Genomic DNA, 14,017 nt, shown 5'->3' on the forward strand with positions numbered 1-14,017 from the left:
AGGCGGTATGGAGCGTACTTCACCGGGCTTCACCACTGCGGGTTGTTAAAGGTGTTTTTACGGCTAAGAGCCGCAACCAACGCTTTAACGTGCCCTCCAAAGCACGGAATCATCTTATTTTTTGGGCAATCAGGTGATTCAAGCCTGCTAAGTCGTTTCCAAACTAAAACAATCTCAAGGTCTCAAAGTGATGTCGGGAATCGAGCCCGCACCTCCAGATCGTGAGCCCTAACGTTCTAACTACTACACCGGCGGAGGCTGTTGTTGTTGTCCTTTAACAAATTGTGGAACAGTCAGAGGCACATCCATCGCAAGATGAATTGACTAGGTACCCACGCTTCACAGAGCTTTCCGTTAGACCAACACGATAGGTGGCAGAGCTCATTTTCACAAAACACGTGTTTCGTATTTCGCAATATTTTCATTAAATCGTGAAATATTTACACGACACATACAATTGTGACAGACTTTAAGACTTAAGTATGTGTACGTTCTGATAATGACAGACAAAATTTAAATGGTAATACAGTAGTTAGATGTATAAATATAGATTTGCTAAACATACAGAAGTATACGACACCAGAAAAAACGAATGTAGTTGACACCTGGTGTCTGTTGGGTGCGGAACCTACAACACCTACATTTAACTATATATTTGTGTTGTTTCTAGCAGAAACCTCTTCTTATTTTATCCGCCAAAAAGGAGAGGGTCTAAAAATATATGTTTTAGGCAGAAAACGTAAACAAACCAAAACCCGATAGAATTAACTCAACAGCAACGTCTAACGGGTGCATACTAGCGAGCTTTTAATTTTGCGTCTGATTCAAGTTTACGCGGTTATTATCATAATATTTATTCGTAGCATAATAATAATATTAAAACACATCATAACGGGAAATTATGGATCTACCTACTCCACTCCAATCTCATCAGTCATCCCGTGATCATGGCACTTGCAATATCCCTATTTTAAACGCGGTAAGAACCCGTTATTATGTGTTTTAATTATATTATGGCAATTATTTTTATTGCGCATTGCTAAAGTAGGTATTTATAGAATTACAGAAGACCGGAAAAATAAATGTCACAAAATTAGGTACGATTTTAAATCCAGTATTTAAATAAATATTTTACAGATTATAGAACAGTAGCATAATTAATTAGAACCTGACATAAAGATAATAAGAATAAGACCCGCTTATCACTGGTCGCCGGAAATAATAAGTCGTAGTTATATTCCGTTGATATATTTAGTCACAATCAATCAATTTCCACATTATATTATTACCCTGGCATTTATTCAATATTTATGCGCATTCATATCACTTCAAATATTTTCATAAACTAATTTAAATCTTACGTAATCACATAATTATTTTATTTATTATTAAATACCTATAGACCTATAGATCTACTTTATTTTACAATTCTATAAGAGAGATTAACATATTTATTTCGTTCATTCGATCCGCGAGCTTAATTTAATATTATTATAATTGTAAATACTGAGATTTAATGCCTACTTTATATATAAGTGTATAAATAATAAAACTATGATCACTAGAGAGTAGTTTTGAACACTCTGCCGTCTTCTATTACGATGGTAGGCTCGCTGATATTAGGCTTTTGTGGTCTTTTCTTGTTACCTGTAAAAGAAAATATTATATATTTATAGTTATATTTTTTAACCTAAGAACTTTTCGGGACCAATTCATGATTAAAAATACGAAAATCATCATCCTAGAGAAACAAAACATAAATGTATTATATCGTCGCCAACTACGTCAACGCCTTTTTGCAAAGTCACATTCGGGTGCAATTTTCTTTGAAAAAATCCTCGATTTCAGTCAGGGTAAAATTGTCAACATAAATTTGGAGCTGGATTGAAATTATTTTGTCTTAGGGAGTGGAATTATCTGCCATCTCCTGTATTCCCGAATGCATATAACCCGGGTGATTTCAAGGCCAGAGTGAACAGGCACCTTCTGGGCGATTCCTTCGGGCAAGTCTGGGGCCAAGAGCAAAAGTAAAAAAAAGTCATAGCTTAGCTCGTTGTTGTTGTTGCGAGGTTTTATTAAGAAAAATAACACCTGAATGTGATTAATAAATAAGGCGCTTAAATGGTTTTTACTATTATACGACGTGTAGGTATATCGCTAAGTACATCCTGGACAGAGCTCATATTATATTATGGGATTCGATTGTCCAATCAGTAATGTGCTAGAGGCACTATACCATTATTGATAAGTAAGAAAGATGACCACTACCTAGCAGTGAGGCGGGTACATTGTAAAGATATAGAAATGAAAACAAACGATTACCTCCCATCATGAGTTTCTGGAGCGTGGAGAAGGGCGCGTCCACCACGAGACACAGCACGAACGCTGCCACGAACGTGAACCCGAGGTCAGACATGAACCGGTAGAACTATAAAGAAACAATATTTATTAAGAATCAAAACATAATTGTTAACCTCGCTAAAAATCTATCATTAGCACTTTGACACGAAGAAAGAAGACTCATTTCTGTTAGTAAGAATATACTTATCCTGTGTTAGTAATATGATGTTATTATGTAACATAATTATAAATCAATGGTAAAAAAATGATAGGCAAGGTAAATTTAATCCAAAATTCCGATTGACGTTCGTTAGTGGACTGTCAATCCGTGCGAAATACAGCATAATATTTTCAGTGATAAGCTTCAACTAGTAATCATTTATTCGCTCAGCATTGGTGGGTACAGACCTCACACAGTAATGAGTCTCAATTATTACAGATTATCTATCCTGCTATTTCATTTAAATATTCAAATTCGAAATAACTTAATTTGGCTATTTAGACCAAAATGTATATAATATAATGAGGGATTATACTTTTATTCAAATCCCGAGATAAGTTAACATAACTTTCCAGAAATATGTGTGATCCATAATACCTTTGAGAAATCTGAATCCTCTTTCAATCGGTAGCATAATGGCCCAGCTACATGCAGATAGAATTATTAAACAATAATCCTATTATATTTTTTTCAAACTTTAATGTTACCTATTACAAACTCATCACAATACATTTCCTCTGCTTATTTGGCTTTAGTAAAATGAGTATTGATCGACAATTTATACTTGTAAATTTTGAACAAAGCGGGGCAAAAACCTAGACTTTGGTGCACTTCACGTCCACGATTTTTATGTATTTAAATAGAAAATATAATATCTGTTTCCGTAATATAGTAGTAGCGGTTGCAAGTACTTTTTGATTACTTGTGACTCTGCCCACTCTATTAAAGGTTACAGGCGTGAGTTTACATTATTATGTAATTTATGTATGTTATAATAGTTGTAGTTTTAGAAATAATTGCGAGGTTTGTTTTGTATAGTTTTTTATCATTGATAAAATTGTTCAGTAAGCACTTAATTATAACAATTTGCAATGCAGCATGTATCACAATAGAGAAATTTGTTTGGCGTCTGTAATAAAGTGTACTTAATATCTGTTTGTTCTCGCTTCTTTTTATTAAGCTTGTTGGTCGACATTCTTAATCATGTGGCTCTCCGATCTATACAATGTGACTCTTACATTTATAGTAGGTAATACCAACCGTCTCTCCTTCGGTGAAGTAGTGAGTCTTGCTCCAGGTGCCGTTGGCGACGAGTATGATGGGCACGTGAACGAGGTACATGGCGAAGGAGAGCCTGGCCGGCAGCTTCCACATCTTCAGAGATAGGAACCAGTTCACTGGACCTGTTGAAGAATGTTCACATAAAAAAATCGTTTTATAAAAAAATAAATTCACGGTTGTCACTTTAGAGTACTTAAGCAGGTAAATGGAATTTAAGATCTAGGAACTAGGAATTCATTGCCTAATTTAAAATATCAATTGATTGTAAATTTGACTAATTGTTAATTTTTGAAATAATAATTTAATAATGTTCTAATTTTTTGTTTTTATTTATGGGAATTATTGATGATGTATTTGATTATTATTTTTGTTATCTATTGATTAATGTTTAGTTGTAATTGGATTGTATTAAGCATTATCGAATTGGGCCTGGCCTGTTATGATAATGTGTGTGAATATGTAATAAATAAATAAATAAATAAATAAATATGTAAATTTAATATCATCAAACTATTGTCAGTCCACATTAGTTACTATGGTTCTGTGGTACACCGGCTTGTTTTCATCGGTATCAAACCCCGGCACCCAATTAGTACCAATAAGTTATTAATTAATCTTAAGTGCAGTTTTTACTAACACGGTTGGCTCGACCATTATAGACGGCAATAGGGCTCACCATCTATCACGTTAGTCTAACAGAAAATTCGGTGAGGTGTGAGTACTTAATTCATCTAGCGATGGATGTACTTCTGACTATCCCAATCGGGATATAGTTGTGAACATATCTTATGTTATGTGAGTGTTAGCCCAACACCAAGGTATCCCATTATCCACCAGTAGAATAATGTTTGTTTTCCAATCATCATAGTCTCCATTACTAACCTCCATATCCCTTAGCACAGGCGAAGATGAGCCATCCCAGCGCGGCCGCCCACATCGCTCGCATGTATGAGTTGAGGAAGTTGTCGAACCACTGCGCGGTGTGGTCCGCCTGCATCACCGGGTATATGGACACCAGACAGAATGCCATTATCAAGAGTGACAGCACCCATAGGAGAGCGGTGTTCGTCTGAGGGAAGAAGTAATATTTGTTGAATGAGGACTCCTTCGACGAGTACCTGCATGGCAGTACGCAGAGAACTGGCCACCAGCGCTGGCTACCAGCGCGTGTCAAGTTGTCAGTAACAATAGCCGCCATCAAGAACCGCCATACAGACCACTCGCGTAAAGAATGTTATAGTAAACCATACAATATGATGTGTCTACAATCTTCTCTTCTTCTTCTTTGCGAGTCGATGGCGATCGAAGCTAAATTTTAGCTGACCAATAATTGGCCACGCTTATGTGTCTACAATCAAACAGTGCAATAATAAAACAATCGTGAGAATCAGATATCGTCTTTACTTATAACCGTGATGCTCCTTAAGCGCAAATAAGCCACAGTGCAAGAATATTATTAGAAATAATCATTCTTCTGCGAACTTTAATTTATTTCCATCCGATGTTGGGCGACAAAAAGTTTTAAAACATTATTTAACTGTAAAATAAATAAAAATAAATAAATAATAAAATTTATTATAACGTTGCTAATGTAGCTAATTTTAATGTTTTTTCAAAACATTCTATTGGGCTAGGGGATAATGTAAATGTAAAGTAGGCGCTAAAATAACGAATAAAGACACCTATTCTTCGTATTTTACACTTACTGTAAGTTAAGAAATAATTCACTACACAAATGCATAATTATCATCGTGCGTTATAAGAAAGTTACGTAGTTGTCATCGCTACTTGTATTATCAACGAGAGTAAGTAAATAGTAAATATTTCCTCACATATCACTCTTGCGTCACTGTGTCACTATCTATGATTTATAGTTCCAACAAATCTGACTGAGATTTAATGCCTTGATAAAGACCATTAATATAGTTATCAACAAACTTATACTTACGATAATTTTTAAAAGATCATTTGGCAAACAAAATTAGCGTTATCGTTTTTTCGCGTTTATCTACAAGCAGGTGAAATCCTTATCTCTGTCTAACAAAAAAAAAATCCACAAAACAAAGTAATCGATATTCCGAATCTGTTGTCGATCAAGAAAGCATTTCGATTACAATATCGATGTGTTCTGCGTGTGTGTGTGGTCATAATCATTTTCAATGGCAACTAGATAGAATATGAAAATACATACATAAACTCACGCCTATTTCCCACCGGGGTAAGCGGAGACTATGGAATTCATACATACTTCTCTTGCTTCCTCTACAAAAAAAAATCTATAATAAAATATGAAAATCTGTGATTATAAACTCGTAAATATACATCAACACAAGGGTGGACAGAGTCACAAGGAAGCAAAGACAACTTGCTGCCACAGATACAAACATAGTATGGAAAACCCAAGTACATTACAACTACAAATAAACAAATTGGAACATTATCTAAATATATAAAAGGAGAAACTGACTGACTGACATATCAACGCACAGCCTAAACGGCTAAACGTAGGCACTTGAAATTTGTAAGAGACGTAGCTTAGGTACCGTAGAGGTGCACTAAGAAAGGAATTCCCGGAATTTCCACGGGAACGGGAATTAGCGGGAAAATCCTTTTGTATGAATAATCTAAACCGCTTAAGTTAGACGCTTGAAATTTGGCATACAGGACAGGTACCTTAGTTAACTTAAAGCTTAGTTGGAACAGGATATTGCAAAATTCCCACGAAAACGGGAGTTAGCGGAAAAAAACATTTGTATGAAAATATCGAAATCGCGTAAGATATATGTGTTTTCAATCTAGCATGCATGCATACCTTAGTAAATATAAAGTTTAGTTATGGCTGTATTTTGAAAAATGGGAGCTAGCGGGAAAAAAAATGTATGAAAAGATCTAAACTGCATAAGTTAGATGCTTGAAATTTGATATGCGCACTCCCACACACAAAGATCTCTCTTTTATAACACGCCACGCGGACGAAGTCGCGGGAAAAAGCTAGTCTATACGTATACTTACAAATATAGTGCAAAAAATAAATATGTTTCCAAAACTCACCGTGGAGATTCTAATCTTCTTGTCCTTGTACAAAACCAGCATGTATCCGTAGATCATTCCGATGAAGAAGGGCGGCGCACGCGCAAGTGTGTTGATATAATAGTACTTCAAGTAGTCATTGAACTCTGCAACGCGGCTGTAGGGTACAAACATAATTAGTATCATATTAATAATGTACTAATATATCACAATTTTATAATATGGCATAATAATTCCTATAGCATTATACTCATACAAAATAGAATAATTATATTATATCTAATTAGGTATAATAAAGTCATTAGCTACTGACACGTTTGTAGTAAATAATCTAGATAATAAATATGGCGTCATATATTAATTATTTTGAGAAAATATTAATAAGGTAACTAGTAAGTCTTAAGATATTCTATTTTGTCCGTGATAAAACATTGATATTGATATTACTTTTAATCTAAGAGCTAAACATAAGAAAACAACCTTTAGACTTACTAGGCCATATGATATTCACAATAATAATATTAAAAAAATAATATTAATTATAAGTATAATTTACTTGAAGTTGGCGAGAGCAGCGGAGAAGTTGTTGAGGTAGCTAATAGCAGAGGAGGAGGCAAGAGCCAGCAGGGTGAAGGCAGTGAGTGCAATCCACGCGCCGCGGCGGTGACCCCACAGCCACCACAGCACCAGCGGTGACAGGATGTACAGCTGAGTGTCCACCGACAGGTACCACGTCTGTTGCAGGCACTAGCAGGAAAAACAGTAATCATTTATTGGGAGAAAGGGGCGTTTGGACGTCGAGTTGCGCAAATTGTCACGCGTTTACCATAGTCAAATGGCTGAAACAACACAATGTGATAATGAATGGACATCTTAAGGTAAAAATGATCGATCTTAATACAGACGCTCAAGGGTTTTCCATTTGGTGGAGTCAATTTCTATATCACGCTTTTAATAGCATGCTACTACCAGAATCTACTTACAACTTGCATCGGGTTAACGTAGTTCTGGACATGGAGCAGCGCGCTCCACCAATACTCGCGACAGTTGTGTGTGCTCTGCGCCACGTTGAGCCAGAAGGGACCGTCAGCCATGTGGTGAACTAGTGACGACGATAGTAAGACGACTACGGCAAGCAACGGGAACATGCGCAGGAACCGGTTCAGATAGAACAGGTGCAACAAAGGCAGGAAACGTTCTGAAAGAACAAAATTATTGCAACAATTATTTTTACCTGCAATGTGATTCTCTATCTAAGGCATTGCTATTGCCATCGAGATTATATAGAATCGACACTAGCGTTTGTAACGGCGCGAGATAAAACTATTCATCTAGTTTAGTCATCTTAAAAATACAAAGGTTCATCGCTGCCAGATCGTTGTCGACAAACGAAGAGCATTGAAGAAGGCTTTGTTTTTATTTTGGTTTGGTCCTGGTGAATATAACAGCCTCGGCTATTCAGCTGTTAAAATTTACAACAAATTTTCTTTCAGTAAGATTTACAATGAAGAGACGCTACACTATGAAGCTTTATCCATTTAAAGTTTTAACAATACTTCGAATATTTTCTTCTAAAAATAACACTACTGAATCTGAAATAAAATTCAAGGAAACGATTAAGGTAAACCTTATAATCACGATTTAAATTAATCCAATAAGATTAGCGTCAGAATTAGTCACACTGATTATATTTCTAGTAATTCACATTTTGTCGTGGCGTCATTCGCAAATAAATCAATTACGAGTGTAAATTTTTATCATCAACGATATAGATATTTTTTGTTACGGCTTCCTACCTACAGTATAAGTACTGGTATACCTATTTAAGTGAGTCACAAGAGTTGCATTTCATAATAATTCAATAATGATGTTCAAGGCATTCTGATAAATTAAGCTGTATTATGAAAATAGGAAGAACATTGGAAATAATGTAACCTTCAGAAATTGACACAAAACTAAATAATTAGCTGATAGTGGAATAATATGCGCAAATAAATTAATAATATTAAGATAAGAGATGCCCATGAATAGAAATTTAAAAAAAGATGATATATCAGATGAGTGAGTCTACGTCTTTTAGCTCTTCGTGCCCTCATATTTTTTATTAAACTAAGTATCTAAGAACTATATGGTGGTACTTGAACTTCTAAGCCCCCACCTATGCTGAAAAATGACGAAAAAGAAAAAAACGATGACGTCACACTAACCTTTGCGCATCTTGCCGACAGTGGTGTATACGATGAGCAGGCCGGTGAAGAGGAAGAAGGTATCCACGGTGATGGGCGCCGCATTGATCCATGTGCTCGAGAAGTCCGTCATCCACTATAGAACACATCATAAATATAGAACATTTGAACGGCCTTTAAAAAGCATGCAACAGATGCGCCATTGAAATCACATACACAGGTACTTGTAAAAAAGCACCCAAATACTCCTCCTGACAACTTGTTTTTTAAGAATGTCATAAAGGTGTACCTATTTAATTATATGACTTCTTGAATAATACACATTATAACATCAAAAAGTTAAAAAAGCTAGGTAGGTATTTAATGTAAAAGAAAACTATAGCACTACAAACCTTAAGAATATCCATCTGGTTATGAATGTACCCGAGTATAGTGAAGGAGTAGGTATGTCCAGCCACAATCCACATCATAGATATGGATCGGATGCCGTCGATGCAGTCCAAGGCTCCGGGGTTCGAGCTGAAGTTCAGCAGTCGACGGGAGTTGGTGTACACTGAGAAGCTTCGGAACAGGTCGCTTCCTTCTGACGTATCTGGTAACATTAATGTACCAGTTAGTGAATTACTTACTGGCTGTGTTACAGTTCATAGAGAAAGTTTGTTGCAAATAAGACTACTACTTGATTCATTAGTAAGTGAATTTCAAAAGAAGGAGGAAATTGGACTTGATGAATAATATGTAGAAGATATACTGACCTTTCTTGAAGTAGAACTTCTGCATGAGATCATACGAAGTGCTTATCGCAGTAAGCAGTAAGATGAACGATAAAAGAGCTCTGAAACAAGCCAGCAGTCATTGATATTAGTTTTGTGACTTTGTTCAACACAATGTTTTACAAAAGATAGAAAATAAAGCAATATGAAATCTTAAATAAATAAGATTGAAATACGTATCTTTCATTAATATGTGTTCATCTTTGTAATAAAACATTATTTTTCAATGCAAATCATAATTATAAATATTATATATTCATCCCGTACACTTTTTGATTCGTTCTACGATGTAGAAATCATCATGTTATGAAACTTAACCAATAGCAAGTTACAGTAACTCACATAGCAACGTAGTCACCAGCAACGAAGGGTTTGTCTCCGGGCAGGCGATAGTAGAACTCCTGAAACTCGACGTTAAGGAAAGGCACGGCCTGCTGCCAGTGCGTTAGCGCCTGTCGAGCCGTGCACGCCTTCGGTATGCAAACACCTAGAGTCATTCCGTACTGGGCTGTCAACAATACTGGAAATATCCTGCGGAAGATGAATAAATAAAGATTTGTTTTATTTTCTTGTAAATTTGAATCTAGTGGACTCTTACGTTTTTTTAATTTGTTTGTATGATTTAAAGCAGGATCGTAATTGAAATATTTTCTTTCTTTCTTTCCACTCCACCTTCCACTCTCCTAGCCACTTAGACGATGTCGCTTTAAGTGATAATTGCTAACAATTCTTGTTCATTATCCGTCGAAACGAATGAAACCCTTGTTCCAACGTTTGCTGAGGAAACAGCCACGAGCGTAATGAAGGTTAATAATTGTAATATTAAGCTAGCAACTAACCTGGAGTGATCATCTTCGTTATGGCCAGCAAATTTGTGCGCCCACAAGTTGATCTTAGAATATCTCTCCACCACTGCGACGGTTTCGGGATCAACTTCTGGCAACCCAGGGCTTGGCGTGGTAAAATTCAGCCCTGGGATCTCCGGCAATGTTATGTTCCAATCTGGTATACTAGGCCAATCGATAGGTTCTTGTTGGAGAGGAACCAGGATCGCGCAATACTTGCCCTGAACTCTCATGTTCTGCACAAGACCGTCGATACTGAGACATTGGTGGTAGTCGCCAAAGTTAGCAAGGTTTCCCGTTAAGATACCACTTGGAATTTTTGCGCTTGCATCCAAAACTGGAAAATAAATTCCTGGGTTGTTATTCAGTAATGACATGGTGTCAGTTTGTTGTGGTAGATTTGAGTTTTGATAGCTCTATAACATTGTTTTAGTTTTCTCAGAATAGTTAATTTCTGGGGGCAGGATCCGTATTGAAACATTTATTTTATTAATACTCTACCTATGGCATAGGGACTAATCAGTTTGATCTTTCTTGTCAAAAAAGTATCTGTTTAATTAAGTACAATTTATTATTTATTAACTAGGTAAAATTTTTCTTTCGACGCGTGACAATTAACCATATATGGTTGGTTTGTCTGGCTTTATATGCCCTGGATTTAATTCTTGATATTTCGAATAATTAAAATATTACTTTAAGGTTATGGTGAATAAACAAAATAAAATAAATATAGGCCCATTTTTTGTGGACTTCTACTTGTTGTTCGTAGAATATTATTTGATTATTTCAGCAAAAAATCTACAGTATGGACGTTACTATTTAGTTTTGTAAATATTAAATGCTTATTTCTTTCTCTGGTATACACTTACATTGACGCCTGAGTGGATGCTCGTTGAGTAATTCCAGCTGCCGATTGCAGATCTCTTCATCTAGAACATCTTGGTACATCTGCTGGTCGAAGGCATCCTGCCAGCTCACCACCGAACCCATAAATCCACACGACAACAATATTATCACTTGCAGTCGTCCCATTGCACTATTATGTGCTATTATTTACCACTGCTACTATTTACTTAGTAATTACTAATATTAATTGTACAATGGTCTCAACTTGTCGACCACTCGTTTTCAGATCAATTAGTAACAGTCGTTCTAATCGGATTGTTTTAAAGAAATTTTTATCGATATGATATTATTTGCACCTGACTTTGTGTGTTTATAATTATTATTTTTGTATATAGTAAATTTTTTAACGAATCGATGCCTAATTAATTGTTAAATAATTTTGTTTTCCCATCATTTCAGATGCGTTGCAGCGACCGTGGTCGTGGGGTGAATGACGCGAAGAGTGCTCATTGCGAAGGTGTTGTACGTGTAACTACCCTCACTTCACAACTATTTTTTTAGACGCCAACACAACTTGGTAATGGTTTTTTGTCTTATTTACATTTAATCACGTATCGATCCGTTAAAATAAGTTTACTACGTACTCGTATAACGTGTGAATTGACTATTTGTGTAGTTGTTCATTTGTTACTTCGATGTGCTCACAAGTTGTATGTTTCGTGAAAATATTGTTCTGCGATCTATTAAGAAATAAAGTCTGGTATCGGTTTATTATTACAGGCCTACGGCGCAACACACAACACCGTGTATTGACGCGGATTGTAAGTAGCGTTGACTTGTATGGTAGTCCATAGATTCCTAACACATTGTCACGGCCTGTCCGCGCAGATGAACTCCCCTCCAAATGGAACAAATCATTTTTTTTTTCTTACGTTTTAGAATACCGCGCAGTGGGCCGGTGCTTGGCACACGACAAATCGCTTTACCCCGCGGATCACTGCTGTCTAGGGAATGTATGGTATGAAGGTACTGACTGAAGACCGTCCACACAGGACGGCGACAATCCTCGCGGTCAATCCACGCCGCGCCGCTCGGTGTACCACACCGGTACAAATACGATTCACCGCGTCCGCCTGTCATGTGGCGTGCAGCGGCGTGCTGCGTCGTCGTGTGATAATCCCCTTACACACAAATCAATTTTGGACATCGATAGCTTCGGGATAGCTTCTAAAAGTGTCTGGTAAAATACTTCTGTTGTTTTGTAGCTCTACTGGCTCCGACAATGTATTAATTGATTTTATTTATGTCTTCATATTGGATTAAATTAATACGAACGAACAGCAAGTCTATAAATTAATTTATTAAGGATTTAAACAAATATTATCGAAATATCAGATAATGGTATAACTGTCTTCTGTTGATACAGATACGAGTTTTATCAATTAATAGTTGCTGATTACTCATAACAGGAGAGTTTAATCATTATGTTTCTAATTTCATTTTATAATTTGGAAAGATTTTTGGGTGAAAGTTAATTAATTTGGCACGGAAAAGCGTTTGTTCCCTTACATGAGAAGGAAGGATAAAACTGTCGAATAATTTTAGCAAAGTACGTTGCACAATGTTTTCAAAATCACTTATCCGTATGAACCCACTTGGCTAGCTTTTTCATTATTATGTACTGCCATAAGTCTTCTTCTTCTAAGTGAAATTTCCTATCGGGCGTCGGTGCCCATCACCGCAAAGTCTTCCCTGTTCTGAGCCAGTCCGGAGAGCACGGCTGCGTCCCTATTGTCAGTCCATTTTTTATATTATCCAGCCAGTTTATCTTCCTTCTTCCCCTTCCCCGTTTCCCATCTATTTTCCCCTCCAAAATTTCTTTCAATATGCGGTATCTGCTCTGTCTATGTATAAGGCCAAAATATGCAACAACAATCTTACGTCATAGCATTATTATCTCATAGGTCCACTTGTGTATTTAAAAAAGCTATTAATTTTCCCACTAACGAATTTGTCCTATTGCGATTTTTGCAATCGATTGCGCAAATAGACTGCCCCGGAATTTTATATACTGTGGATATAATTCGTATATTAGTTACCCTTTGTATGAGTCACGAAACTGTATTAAAGATCACATTATGAATGAGCAAACCTGATAAGATTCGCACAATACCGGTTATTATTAGGTGGCGTGCGTGCAGAATATAATTGTTATCTGTCTTTTACAAACAAACAATTATTGGTAATCAATTGAAATAGGTAATTATAATTGTACGAATTTTCTAAAATTAATCATTGTTACTTATAAAAGTAACAATGTTACTTTGTTACATTATAAGTAACAATGACACATTACTATAAAAGTAACAATACAACACAACAATTGTATTTCTAATGCTATAAATAAACACTTTCTTTTTAAATAGTAATAAAGTAGTTGCAATAAGAAGTTACTAGTATTTTTTATTATAAAACACTGTAATACACACATACCTACATATACATAAACTTGCGACCGTAATGGCGTGGGCAGACAACTTGCAGCCACTGTTGCCATGAAATCATGCTAACAATACTGTCCCTCTGTTGATTTTTTACGACAAGTAAATAAATAACTTTGAATTCATGTTTGGAACATAGATAATTGGTACCACGTAGGCATAAGCCCGGTTGGAGTTTTATGAGTTATGGATTTAATATTGATAATTATAATTT

General features: G+C 36.0%; 1 protein-coding gene across 1 annotated transcript; it reads right to left on the bottom strand.

Moving 5' to 3' along the window:
* Window positions 1-1,232: 1,232 nt before the first annotated feature.
* Window positions 1,233-11,582, bottom strand: LOC126371704 (nose resistant to fluoxetine protein 6-like). Its single transcript, XM_050017017.1, has 13 exons — window positions 11,326-11,582; window positions 10,451-10,793; window positions 9,954-10,142; window positions 9,594-9,673; window positions 9,231-9,430; window positions 8,860-8,974; window positions 7,636-7,850; window positions 7,209-7,399; window positions 6,674-6,809; window positions 4,505-4,691; window positions 3,602-3,744; window positions 2,323-2,428; window positions 1,233-1,647 (listed from the first exon to the last, which is right to left on the bottom strand). Exons 1-13 carry the CDS (start codon window positions 11,486-11,488, stop codon window positions 1,562-1,564), a joined length of 2,154 nt encoding a protein of 717 aa, XP_049872974.1. The 5' UTR covers window positions 11,489-11,582; the 3' UTR covers window positions 1,233-1,561.
* Between the last annotated feature and the right edge of the window lie 2,435 nt (window positions 11,583-14,017).

The sequence above is a fragment of the Pectinophora gossypiella genome, chromosome 13 (assembly GCF_024362695.1).
Source record: "Pectinophora gossypiella chromosome 13, ilPecGoss1.1, whole genome shotgun sequence".
Taxonomy (NCBI): Eukaryota; Metazoa; Arthropoda; class Insecta; order Lepidoptera; family Gelechiidae; genus Pectinophora; species Pectinophora gossypiella.

What these genes read in the sequence shown, in the direction of transcription:
- LOC126371704 (XM_050017017.1), bottom strand. Translation starts at nt 11,488, where the DNA reads ATGGGACGACTGCAAGTGATAATATTGTTGTCGTGTGGATTTATGGGT. An exon ending in GCTGCTCTCGCCAACTTCAA is followed by an intron (nt 6,810 to 7,208) that starts GTAAATTATACT and finishes TGTACCCTACAG; the next exon opens with CCGCGTTGCAGAGTTCAATG. An exon ending in CTGTGCTAAGGGATATGGAG is followed by an intron (nt 3,745 to 4,504) that starts GTTAGTAATGGA and finishes ATTCTTCAACAG; the next exon opens with GTCCAGTGAACTGGTTCCTA.